This window comes from Panthera onca, chromosome D3 (assembly GCF_046562875.1).
Source record: "Panthera onca isolate mPanOnc1 chromosome D3, mPanOnc1 haplotype 2, whole genome shotgun sequence".
NCBI lineage: Eukaryota > Metazoa > Chordata > Mammalia > Carnivora > Felidae > Panthera > Panthera onca.
In genome coordinates, this window is record NC_138350.1 from 12,549,358 (window position 1) to 12,562,719 (window position 13,362).

At 46.5% G+C, this 13,362-nt stretch overlaps 2 protein-coding genes across 3 annotated transcripts in view; one reads left to right on the forward strand and one right to left on the reverse strand.

The window, feature by feature from the left end:
- The window catches only part of FBXW8 (F-box and WD repeat domain containing 8), a 123,774-nt gene that overhangs the window by 96,098 nt on the left and 14,314 nt on the right, over positions 1–13,362 (forward strand). For both annotated transcript variants that reach the window (XM_060612409.3, XM_060612408.3), the window contains exon 8: positions 9,873–10,000. In XM_060612409.3, coding sequence (XP_060468392.1) covers positions 9,873–10,000 — 128 coding nt within the window. The remainder of the gene's footprint in view (positions 1–9,872; positions 10,001–13,362) is intronic.
- LOC132665041 (large ribosomal subunit protein eL39-like) lies at positions 3,721–7,185 on the reverse strand. Its single transcript, XM_060611823.3, has 2 exons — positions 7,162–7,185; positions 3,721–3,939 (listed from the first exon to the last, which is right to left on the reverse strand). The coding sequence occupies exons 1-2, from the start codon at positions 7,183–7,185 to the stop codon at positions 3,721–3,723; spliced, it is 243 nt and encodes an 80-aa protein (XP_060467806.3).

Consider the following 13,362-nt stretch of genomic DNA (forward strand, 5'->3'; position numbering starts at 1 on the left):
TCATGCGTGTGGGTGCAGTCGTGAACCGCACTGGCGGGGTGGACTGTCTGCCCTACGCCAAAGGCCGATTGTTCACTGCGATTGCTGGCCTCCTCCGTCGGCCGTCCTGGTCCTGTGATCTGATTTTAGCCCCACTCTTCCTGTCTGCCCCCTTCAAAGCCTTTGTCAAGTCTAGCCTGGGGCCAAACGAGAAGTCTCCAGGCTCGTCAAAGGAAAATTGAGAACCGAGCCAGTGTGATAGCCTGAACTTCAGGAGCGATGTGGAGTCCGTAGGCTTACAGATACCTTCACGTGATGATCGTCTCACTTGTAATCTTCCTATTGAAAAAATAACGTCTCAGTTGCCTATCATTTTGAAGAATTCATTTCAGAGTCTGCAGCCTCCCTTTTCTTCCCTATGTGAGAGAGATGTAATAACTTTCTTTCTCGTGGGGGCTATGATCAGTTACATGTGGCTAATATTTGTGAAGGGCTTTGAAACTGGCTGTGCTCTTTGTTACCATGAGGCGTGTTGGGACATAACAGGAGGACGGGAGGATTTTCAGCTTTCGGTTAGACGTTTGTATAACCAGTGTAATCTCTTCACTGGGCTGAATGCTCTGACAAGGAACATTTCCTGTTGATTTTATGTGCCCCTTATCCGGTTCTTTGTGGCCACCTCTCTGTTCTTTATTCTAGCACTAGGACAGAGATTGTCTAGAGAGAGCCCTGAAGCAAAGCAGGGAGCTGTATTCTGCTCACTCCACAAAGTAGACCTGCCTTTCTCATTTCCAGCATCTATGAACGCAGGGCTGAGAGAGAGAGATGTGGGTTACATCTGCCTGCGTTTTCACCCGAGCTTACTCTTGCTCTCTGGGTTGCTTTCGGGTTTAGGTCATAATAGGTGTTGGTTCGGCCTCGCTCTGGTCCTTTGTAGACATCTGCCCGCGCCACAGAGCCCCTGCGTTTGGCACAGACCACGGTGATTGGCAGTGCCTTCCCAGGCAGGGTCCAGTCCTGGAACAGCGGGGGTTGCAGGTGCATTGGCACGTGCTGGTGGGGAGCGCACACGGGCCTTGCCCACCCAGCGCCTGGCGACTCTCAGCAACACGGTCCCATCTCTGAAATATCTTGGCCTCGTGGGCTTGTCACTCCAATTAAAACTTCAACATGAAAGCAGCCCAGGCTGCTGCTCCCTTTGTGCTGCATGTGAGCGTGGCCCGTGCCAGGAGCATGTCATGGAGACCGTGGAGGGGGTGCCACGTTTCGGGGGCCTGCGCTCGTGTCGGGGGTCCGTTTCTTCAAGCTTCACGTCTTGCTGTTGCTGCTGCTAAGTGCACCTGAGAGGCAACTTTCTGTTTGCCAACAGACAGTCACCTTTGGGCTGGTGGTGAAAGTCATTTTGCACATGTTCACAGATCCGCTGTGTTACCAAGCCTCACGCTCTGACTTCTCTCTGGCAAGGACTTACAAAATAGTCTCTCTGGCTGATTGTCAAAAATTACATCATATCGGAGTAAACTGCTTTTAAATCAGACATCCATTATTCATGTATATTAACTGCTTTTTTATTTTTTTATTGGCTGTTTTGTGTATGATTTACTCTTTTCTCACTAGGTCCCTCCTCCCTCCCCAATTGTCTGTCTTCCTCCTCGTTTTTTTTTTGTTTTTTTTTTTTTTTTAATCTTAGCTCATCTGTGAATTTATAGAGGCTGTTGACTTAGCTTTGCATGTGAGTATATGCTGGCCCTGCATTGTTTTGTAGTGAAATTTTAACCACGTTTTTGCAGGCCATATTTATGTTGGGTCAGGACAGCAGCTTGGGTCATTTACATGAGTAAATTCTACCCCAAAGACTGAGAAGTCTTTTTCTCTTGTACCTTTTGTATTGTTTTAAATGGGCATTACTAGTTTTGTACCTCAAGAGCCGTACTGAACGAACTGTACCTCCCACTTATGAAACAGCTAAATACGTTGCCATGAGTGGAAAAGCCAACGGACTTAATGTGTTCATTTGTATGCACGGAGCGGATCTCTACTGTAGGCCGGTGTGCCGTGGGCCCGGGATCGATAGACACAGGCCGAGATGTGTAGCACTCACTCATTCTTTCATCAGATCCGCGTTCAGTCCCTCCCATGGTGCCAAACACAGCACAGGTCTCCAGGAAGTACCTGTCCACTCCACACCATAGTGCCAGAGGGTCCCCTTGGGCAGCCGGCATCTTTGTGGCCGTGGTGCAGTGCCCTGACCCGTGGCACTTGTCTGTTTGGAATAAGGACCACGTGCAGTTTGAACTACTTATTTAACCCAGATCGGCAGTGTTATTGTGGATAATAGGTATTTGCGTACTTTTAAGCACATTTACCTGAATCTTTGCTCAGCGTTCCTTCCAGCACCTCAGACCTTTTTTCTGGAATGATTTTCCACCTTCCAAAAATATACTCTTCAGAAGTTCCTTTAGTGAGGGTCTCCTAGGCGCAGGAGTTCTCTGTATTTTTCCCCAAGAACCTCTTTTTTTTTGGCCTCAGTCTAAGGTAGTTTTGCTGGTCCTTTATAACTGTGGGTTGACAGTCCTCTACACTCAGCCCTTTGGAGAGACGATTGGTTTGGACTCCATTGGGTCCACTGAGAGCTTGGCTGTCAGTCTCACGGTCATTGTGCTCAGGCCTCTTCCTCCTCCCAGTCTTACTTTCCTGTGGTTTCTCTCTGATGTCTCTAGGTGTGCCTGCACTTTTATTTTTCCCATCGGATCTCTTGTGCTTCCTCCTTCCAGTTGTAGAACATTCTCAGCCATTGTGGAAATTTTCCTCTCCCTCATCCTGTCTGTTCTTCCTCTCTGGAACTCAGGGCAGATGTGTGTTGGACCAGCTTGTCCTCTCCTCGGGGCTGTGCGCTGCTCACTCACATTTTCCATCTCTGCCTCTCTGTGTTGCATTCTAGGTGACGTCTTCAAATCTGTCTCCAGTTCATGGAATTCCTTGGACTTGAATTCTCTAGCTCGTCCGTTGCCTTTGTAATTTCTAGAAATTCTGTTTGTTTTGTTTTTGCAGAGGCTTCTTTGATGCTTTTGACTCCTCACCATTTTATTTCTATAAACATTTTCAGCATACGTTTTTTTGTTTTATCTAATAAACATCTGATATCCTTGGAAGTCTAATCAGTTTGTTTTCTACCTCTCATTTTTGATGAGTTGTTCCTTTCTGTAGTTGGGATTTTTTTTTGAGCCTCATAAATATCTATCTATTTATTTATTTTTACTTTTAATTTAAATTTTAGTTAACATACTAATATTGGTTTCAGGATAATTCAGTGATCCATCACTTAGATACAACACCCAGTGCCCATCACAAGTGCCTCCTTAATGCCCATCTAGCCCATCCCCCACCCACCTCCTCCATCAACCCTCAGTTTGTTCTCTGTCCTTAAGAGTCTCTTGTGGTTTCTTTCCCTCTCTTTCTCCCCCCTGCCCAACCCCGCCTTGGGATTTTTTTTTTATGAGCTGTATTTGGCTGATCTTGATTTGTAGGTTTCCTTTTGTTCTTTGTTTTTTTCCAATCAAAAGGTCTCACATATTTCTTACTGAGCCAACCTACTGGTGCAGAGCCATAGTAACAGACAAAAATCATTTCCCCGGTAAAACAGGTCTATTGTTCAGGTAGTAGGGATGTCTACAGAGTGATAGGGGAGGGACATGGGGCCTCACGCAGCATTAATGTGTGTGCCATCTCGTGTGCGATCGCTTATAGACGGAGCTTGGTTCTTCTCCAGTGTCTCCTCTTGGAGTTGTACCTGATTTTATTACCGGTTTTCATCGGAATCCACTGGGGAATAGGATGATTCTGCTTTTGTTCCTTGGCCCTGAATTGCTTGACCCGGGAAGTCTTGTGAGAAGACACGGAGACGACCGTCAACTGCCCACACCACAATGGCGGAGAAAAGGAAAGCAATTTGTAGGTTTCCTAAGGGGCCTGGGTTGAGAGGATCTTCCTCCTGAGAAGACCCTGCCAGCTACCAGGAGACATGTTACCAACCTGAAAATACTTCAGTTACCAGGCCAGGGGGCTTTGGGGCCTTGCAAGTAGTTTAAATGTCTATTTATTTATTTTTGAGAAAGGGAGAGAGAATCCCAAGCAGGCTCCAGACTGTCAGCACAGAGCCCTATGGGGGGGGGGGGGGGGGGGGGCCTCTATCCCGCCAATGAGAGATCATGACCTGAGTTGAAATCAAAGAGTTGGACACTTGACTGACTGAGCCACCCAGGTGCTTTGGGCCTTACAGGTAGTATAAATTTAAACTGTGAACCTGGGTGAGGGCAGACCCGGGGCAAACAGTTTCCACACTGAGCTGAACCTGAGGCAGACACGAGTTTCCAGAGAGGCTCTATTTGCCAATGGATAGGCTTCTCCACTGGTCTGATTTTTACTGAGCGTACCCGTCCGTACGAGGGCCCCAGCAATAGGCAGACACCTCGGTTCTGGTGTTTCCACTTGGTGCTGGCCAGAAACCGTGCCTCCTATCTCCCCAGGCTCCCGGGCTCCTGACATTGGCAGATATCCTCAGAGCAGCCCCTGACATGAGCGCCCCTTCCTTTTCTGGTTTTAGCGCCCTCTTCGTTTTTGGCTCCTCCGAATTTCTCTGATTTGTCAGGAGTTAAACAGAATGTTTGAGGAATATTTAATAGACTGAATCTTATGCAGCATTTTCAGTGTTTGTAAACAGGAGGGTTTTCCCCATATTCTAGTCTGCTGCGCTGTCAGAGAAAACCTTAGCCTGGCTACAGTTGGAGTGCTCTAGAATCTGGATGGTCTGGAGAGGGATCTGTGGAACCTCCTTCTGTTTTGAGTAGAATGAAGTAATTCTTTGTATAAGCCAATAGCGGGATTAGGCATCCAGAAATGGGGGAACGCGTCAAGCAAAAAAAGGTGTATCTGCGTATTTGTCGTGAACCAGACTGTGGTTACCAGATTTGCCGATGTACCAGTCAGTTCATCTCCAAGCACATGCTGGGCCCTTGATCAGTGCTGCAGGAATGAATGATAGGATTTCTTCCCTAAGGAACTTAGGGTCTGAGTCCGAGGCAGTGTTTTATGGCATGCGGCATGGCACTTGGTAGCACGGCCTCAGCCGGCCTGGCCGAACCAGTTTCCGGTGTTTGAGAACCACGGGTCTGAGAGAAAGAAGCTGACGTGCCGTTCGAGACGGCACCTCGTAAACAGCAGCTGAAGCGTGTAGACAGTAAATACCCTCATTACCGACGAGAGGAGATGAACTCTGCCAAAGGCACAGAGAGAGCACAAAATAAGCTTCCTTGGGGTGGAAGAGGAGAGGACGTGAGGACTGTTTGCTTTATGCCCTAGAATCTGGCTTCTTACCATGACTTTCTCCCCTCAGAAGAGCCAAGTATGTGTGGTAGTGGTGGGGGCGGGTTATTAGGGAATCAATAGAGAAAAGTAGGTAGACTGTCATCTCCAAAGATTTCAAATACCCACCCCCATGCCTTTTATCTTGGACCCTCTCAGCCTAGCATCTGCCAACCTTCCGCTCTCCTTGTCTCTTCCCTTTTTTAAAATAGCAGCAGAGGGGGTGCCTGGGCGGCTCAGCCAGTTAAGCATCTGACTTCGGCTCGGGTTGTGATCTCACAGTTTGTGGAATCAAGCCCCATGTCGGGCTCTCTGTCAGCCCGGAGCGCACTTTGGATCCTCTGTCTCCCTCTCTCTCTGTCCCTCCCCCACGCAGCAGACAAGTGATCTTTAATTCACCATGCTTTTGAAAATGCCGCTGTCTCCTAAGGAAGGCTTCTGACCACTCCTCACTTTTTGGGAGAGGCAGTGCTGCGGTCCTGTGGAGGCCAGCCAGCTGCTCAGGTGGGTGTTGGAGTGATGCCTTTGACAGAAGTGTATGAGGAGGACTTACTGTTTTGGTAAGTCTAAAATCTAAACACAGACGGAGTTCCTTTCTTCATTCATCAGTGTGTGACCAAAAGTCGGGGACCGCGAGGCTCTGTAATCTCTTCGTGGTGATTCCTGTATGCAACTGGGTGCTGTTTCATGATGAAGGTAACAGCGTGCCCACACTTAGGAAACCTCTGCCGTGCGATATTCACTTCTTACTAGGTGGGTGAAGGGCCTCGCCCACTGCAGGGACGATAGCCGTTGGTCAGCTCTTGCCTTCACGCTTTGGTTGGAAGGCCAGTCCTGGGCACACTGAGTGTTCCGGGTCACACCGGGGTATCCCAGCTGCTGGCCCCGTGGCCGCCCCCCACTTCCTGATTCTACCCTGCCGCCCCTGCCATTAAAACACCAGATGCCAGGACGTGGCTGTAAGGTGGGTCTCCTCAGAGAGGCGGGTCCCACATATCGAGGAGCAGGACAGCCGGTGGCCGTGCACCAGCTGGTGAAGAGGCGGCTTGTTGCAGCTGGCAGCAGGCTGAGGCCTCCACGTGTCACCCACCGTCCCTGTTCATTCCAGTACCGACTGCAAAGAAGATGATTGATAATATTTGTTGCAGTAACGAAGTACGTTATTTGGTCTAAAAATTTATTAACAGCCCAAATAGCCATCAATACGAAATTACACATCCATAAGAAATTCTATGCAGGCATTAAAAAGAACAAGATTTACCTATAGATACTAATGAAGAAAGGACTCTCCTGTTGTTTAAGTAGGAAAAACAAGTTATAAAACAATAATCCCATTCAGGGAAAAAACAGTTTTACACACACACACACACACACACACGCACACACGCACACGCACATGTAGAAAGGCAAGGCAGACCTGTGTCAGAAAAAGTCTAGCGGTATATACACCGAACTGCTGAAGTGTAGTTATTTCTGAGATTGACCTACAGAAGGTTACCGCTCCTGATTTAATTCTGTTGTGTTAGAATTTGTTACAAGATCTATTACGTTTGAAATCAGAAAACAATTTTTTTTAAGAAAGAATTTCAAAGACATCTGAATAGCTGACAGAATTTAAAGTTTGGATTCTAAGACTAGGATTTATGAAGATACTTTAAGGTTTTTACGAAGAGGAAAAAACACAGAAAAAAACTTTCTGCTGAAGTTCTTTGTCTATGGTGTTTGCTTCCATCCGGTGCCCTCTCGATCTGCCTGGAAGCCAAAGAGCAGGGAGGGCCACCCAGTGTCCTGCGACTGTAACACCGCACATCCTATAGTTACCTCTGCAAAATAGCTGTTGGTCATTGTAGATAATTCTTAAAATAAAAATTTGCTCTGTAATCACTATGTAGGCTCTTCTGCAACATTCACTTGGTACTTAAAAGGAAAAATCCCCAGCAGCATCTATTGATTTGGCGGTCACATGAATGCAGAACATTTTCTCCAAGATTTTAGCTCTGGGTAGTATTTTCCTTCTTTCTAGCATATCCATACACCTCTGAGAGGGAGTCAAGTGGCCATGGGTTGAGACTCACCCAACTAGGGCAATAAAGAGAAAAATTAGTCTAATGCATGGTCTTAACAAGAGGGGGAGTGTGAGCATGAATAATTAATCTCACTAGTCTGTGGCAATCAGATAAAATGAAGTCCCATTTGCTCAACCTTATTAAAAGAGAGAGAGCGTGGGAGGGAGCGAGCAAGGGAGGGAGAAATGGTAAAGGTCGTTAAGGGACTTTTAACATGGAAAGAACCGCCTCGGAGATGGGTAATGTGTTTTCTAATCTCTGTGGTCTTTAACTAACCCTAATGGTAAAGGTACTCTTTGGATATTCTGATTCATTGAATTATTAAACATTTCAGAAAATACTTGACTCTTCGCTATGAACTTTGATGCCTTTATGATGAATTTGCAGTCTTTCCGGAGAGGGATCAGAGTTCCCTGTGTCACTCAGAGATGACCTATCCACTTGTCAAAAATGAACTAGAAAAAGTAAAGATGAACTCAATACCAGATTTTACTTCTTAGGTTTACCACGGACCTTTGCACTTTTAAGGCCTACCTTCCTACAATGGAAGTGGAACTATTATAAAAACAAAAAGAAATTGAATCTAACAACTCTACTGAAAGCTCTATTATGATACAGAAGTGTGGAAATTATGAGAGACCATGAGGTTGCTGTTTGAATTGTTTTTATCCTTCCAGGAATGGATTTTATGCAACTTTTAGGTTACTCACTATAGATAGATTTGATTACTTCTAATCAATATTACTTGGAAGAAGAAATTCTTTTGGATATTTTAGAATTGTTGAAATTGTTTTCATTTAAAATTGTTGGAATTTTCTCAAACTTACTTTCAACTGCGTGAAAATAAAAATAAAATTTAGCTTGCTCTCTGTAGTCTTTGTGATTAGGAAGGCGGTTTAAATTTTGAAATTGCCTCTTTCCTTTCAGCCTCTTTCAGGTGCTGCTCACAATAGTTAATTAATATTAGTCTTTTTTTTTTTTTAAACTGTGAAGCATTTCCAAAGGTTCACTTATTAGAAGTGTGTGTTGATGAAGAGATCGTGGTTTTCAAGGTGGAGACCCACAACCTCTCAGTGCTGAAATAAGAATCTGTATCCTGATAATTGGTAATCGTATAGGTTGAGAAGAGAAAGATAGCACATTTCATTTTCATGTGTGTGAGAAGGGAGGAGAGTCTATCTACAAAATATTAACATTAAAACTTCTGAGTTCAATAAATTTAACCACATGACCAACAGAATAGAATGCATGTTCAGGGAGGGTGTGTGTGTGTGAGTGTGGGTGAACGAGGAGGCTTTTGAACTGTGAATTTGGGCAAGGGTGTATCTTCAGTATTAACAACAGTGAATAATGCATAGCAAGCATTTCATGTTAATTCACTGAATTACTAAGGTTTTTTTTTTTTTTTTTTAAATTTTTTTTTTTCAACGTTTTTTTATTTATTTTTGGGACAGAGAGAGACAGAGCATGAACGGGGGAGGGGCAGAGAGAGAGGGAGACACAGAATCGGAAACAGGCTCCAGGCTCCGAGCCATCAGCCCAGAGCCTGACGCGGGGCTCGAACTCACGGACCGCGAGATCGTGACCTGGCTGAAGTCGGACGCTTAACCGACTGCGCCACCCAGGCGCCCCACTAAGGTTTTTTTTTTTAGTAAAAGACTTAAATATTCTTTAGAAAGATTCCTCATAAATCCTCTTTTTTTTTTCTTTTTGCTGGAGAGATAGCACAGAAATGTTCAGATATGATGAATACATTGTCTAGTGATCAAGGATACCTTATCTGCCTCTATACCTTATAGAACAGAGCCTCCTAAAATTAGCAAGTTGAGAGTGGCCGAAGAGAGAAATGTTTGGGAATGTTCATTATACCAATATGATTATACCAATTATATCAATAAAAAAATGTTTTTTTAATGTTTGGGAACAAGGCTTTGTGTTTTGGTTTGCAGTTTAATCTAAAGGAATCACTGGTCATGTAGTGATTAAGTGTCCATCTTCCCGGATACTTGTAGTGTTGTTTTTACCTTCCGGGATATCCACAGAGAGAGGGGAAAAATAAAGAGAACACAGGCTGGCTCATCTGCAGACATCAGAAAATCAGAAAGCAGCTTCTCAGCAGTCAGTGACCCTTGTTTTCTATGCTGCTTTTTCTGGCTTAGGAAATTGGGATGCCTCATATCCCCATTTGGCATTTTCTTTTGTGTCCTAGGATTTTGCACCTTGGCCTGAGGAATTCTTGGGATGTTCTTTTATTTTCTTTTGCGTGTCCTTTTGTCATTCCAATAGCCATATCCCTACACTGTCACTCCTTGGAAAAGGTAAGGACATTAAGCGGCAGCTCATGTCCCTTATAGAAGGAGCTGGGGAGTAATAATGGCCCTGCCCTGGGCAAGGCTGCAGTGAGAAGTGTTGCACGTAGGCCTCCTGTGTGCAGCTGCAAACCCACGCGTCTTCCTTCCTTCCCAGATCCTGGTGTACAGCCTGGAGGCGGAGCGCTGCCTCTCGAAGCTGGGTAACGCGCTCGGGGATTTCACTTGCGTCAACCTCAGAGACAGCCCCCCCAACCTCATGGTCAGTGGCAACATGGACAGGAGGTAAGTCTGAGTGAGGAGCCGCGTCCCGTAGCCACGGGAGCTCCTGCCGAGGCTTTGCCCCTCGGCTCGGCCCCACTGTTCTCGCTCAGTCCCTCTGCTGCTCACACCGCTGCGTGCTCGCTCCACAGCCTCGCCCGCCTCAGCTCAGCCCTGATCCTTAAATACCGCCCCTGTGAACGTGGAGAACAAAGTCTTGCATTAGGTAATAGTTGGACAGAGCTGGGTCTCCGCCTCATTTCTGACACGCTCCGGGAAGGTGGTCTTTTCAGCCATTTGGTGGACACAGTTGGTAGAAGGTCCAGTGAGACCACTTGGAGTATCTTTTGTTCCCCTGCTGCAAAATTTGTTTGGCATTTAAAAGCTCACTTTCTGATATTAAAAACAATAACCTAAGGGCTGAATCATGTTCAACAGAATAGGGTTGCCTGCCAAATGATGTCAAGAGTGTATTTCAGAACGCTATGGTGTCCCTCTGGTGATGGGGGGAGAAAGGGACTTGATGGGAACAGATTCCAGTTTCTCTTTAGCTGATTAGCAGTCTTCTCTTTAACGCTTTGGCTTAGGGAGTCGGATTTTCCTGGTACAGGGTCCAGTGCCAGCCACGACGCTCCAGGAACCATCAGCACGAAAGGATTAAAGTGTTTGAAAAGACCCTCTGAGTCCAAATTTTAGGTCTTTTTCTCTGCCCATTCCCTCTCCCCCTTGTCTTTTCTTTTCCTTGTCTTTTTTTTTCTTTTCTCTTTTTTTGGCTGGTTATCTGCCTTGTCTGATCCGGTGCCCCGAAGAGAGGTAGCGTGGCTAGAGGCCAGGGTCTGCCGGCGCCCCCCTCCCCCTTCCCCAGGCCCGGCCCCGGGCTGCAGGTGGTGGGCTGCTCGGTGGGGGGGATCGGATCGCGAGGCGGGCGCTCCTGCGTGCCAAGTCCCAGGCCTCGGCCGCACCCGCACCGCTGCAGCAGCTTGCAAAAATAATTATCATGTCAAATAATATTTTCAACTCCTGACCTTCACCCCTCTGCTACCCCTTTCCCCTAGAGCAAACAGATTATGTGAGTGTGCTCTATCGAAAGAAAATTTTTTTCTCAAGGCTTCCTAAAATGGCTGATGATTTCTGAGCTCGAGAATTGAACTCCTCAGTGTAGGTCCCATTTTTCTATTTCAAAACAAAACCAGGCTTGATAAGCGGCCCCGCGTGAGGCACAGCAAAAGAAACCAATCAGTTTGTAGTTCTACTCCCATGTTTGAGTTTGTAGACTGAGCTGTACAAAGGCTCCAGGCTTATCTGATAGGATCTCCCTCCAGGGACTTAGTAGCTACTAACCGCTTTCCAGGAGAGCAAATGCAGAGGGCTCCTGCGGGCGTCCAAATGGAAGGGTTTCGGATTGTAGCTTATGCTTCAGAGTTTGTTTACAGCGTGAGCATTTAGGTAGGTGTTCAGCTACAGCTCGGCTCACAGGACAGCACGGTAGTGTTCCAGAGAAGAGACGGCTCCCTTCTGCCTAACTTAGTCTAGTCGGTTGCAGGGCAGTTAAAGCCAGGTTTTCCTGACCCTTGTTGGCTGAACAGGATCCTTGTCCAGTTAGGAGACCTACAGACTTCAGACTCTGTAAAGCTGAATTTTTCCCCTGGAGCAAGGCTGTCTGAGGGGCTAAAGGCCCTGTGTAAAATGGCTCTCTGGTCGTTTCCTTCCTTCCTTCCTGGTCGTTTCCTTCCTCCCTCCCTCCCTCCCTCCCTCCCTCCCTCCCTCCCTTCCTTCCTTCCCCTTTCTTTCTTTCTTTAAAATTTTTTTTAATGTTTATTTTTGAAAGAGCACAAGCAGGGGAGAGGCAGAGAGAGGGAGGGAGGGAGGGAGCGAGACACAGAATCCGAAGCAGTCTCCAGGCTCAGCACGGAGCCCAACGTGGGGCTCAAACGCACGAACCGCGAGATCATGACCTGAGCCAAAGTCGGACGCCCAACCGACTGAGCCGCCCAGGCACCCCTCTCTGGTCATTGTCAAGTGCTGATTTGACCATGTTAAGCCTGTTTTATTAGGAAACGAATGTTATGTTTTTTGTTTGTTTCTTAATCCCCTGTCTCTGTGGGGTGAAAGGAACAGACTAGTGGTTTGGCGTTCAGGAGGCGGTGTGCAAGGTGGCATTTCATCAGGGCAGTCCTACAACTGCATGCCAGCTGTTTGACCACTCTGCTGGTGACCATGATATAGGAGGTCATTCTCTGTGAAGCAGAAAAGCAGTGTAAGCACAAAGAACTTGAAACACGGGTGTTAAAAAATTATGTCTGGAAAAAGAAAAGAATAAAGAATGTAGGCTTTCAGATCGGTAGAGGGAAGTCGTGCGTGCGTGTGTTTCCCCAAAGGCTTAATGAGCTATGGGTAGGATCTCACTAGAAATGCACACCCAGGCTCATACAGCTTATGTTTCATTTCAACAGAGGCAGAAAGGGGTCAAATACTATGAAGAGAACTATATGTAGTTCTGGCTGCCACTATAATGGTCAATGCACTTGTAAAAGCCTGGAACCTCCTTTTTTATATTTAAACTTAATCCTACTGCACTCTCTTCACACTCTATCAACAACCTAAGAGTGTAGTGGACTGTAAAGATACATGAAACTGTCCCAGGTTAGGACAAAAATAATTTTTCATTAACATAAGGAAATCAGCAAACATGGGTAGAATTTTGTAAGGAGCTTGGGGGAGGGGTGGGAAGCAGGGGGGACTGATAGGCTGAAATTAAAAAGGAAAAAATAGCAGGGCACCTGGGTGGCTCAGTTGGTTAAGCGTCCAACTTCAGCTCAGGTCATGATCTCTCAGTTTGTGTGTTCGAGCCCCGCATTGGGCTCCATGCTGACAGCCTAGAGCCTGCATCTGATTCTCTATCTCCCTCTCTCTCTGCCTTTCCTGCTCATGCTCTCTCCTTCAGAAATAAGCATTAAACACACACACACACACACACACACACACACACACACACACAGAAAAAGCTCACCTAGCCTGTCACCCTGTCCACAAGAAGCAGGTTAGAGTCTGATGAAGTTGAAGAGAATGATTGCCTGGAAACAGCTCTGGTTGGATCATGCCTCTGCCTCTCCCCTGCTGGGAGAGAAGGGCTATAAAGCAGGGACAGAGCGAGGTGTGGCTCTGCACGAGAGTTTTAACACTGTAGATCAGTGACTTCTTCTGAATGCTCCCTTTGTCCTTTCCTGGTAAAGCAAGAAGAGTGAGGAATAGCGGAGTACCACCGACACTCACGTTCCCCCTGAGTGTCAGTCTAGCGCTCAGTGAGTGCCCAACACAAAGCTTTGTATTTACTCTAAGATGCCCTTCTCTTTTTACGTTTTCACCTCTGTGAAATCAGGACTTGC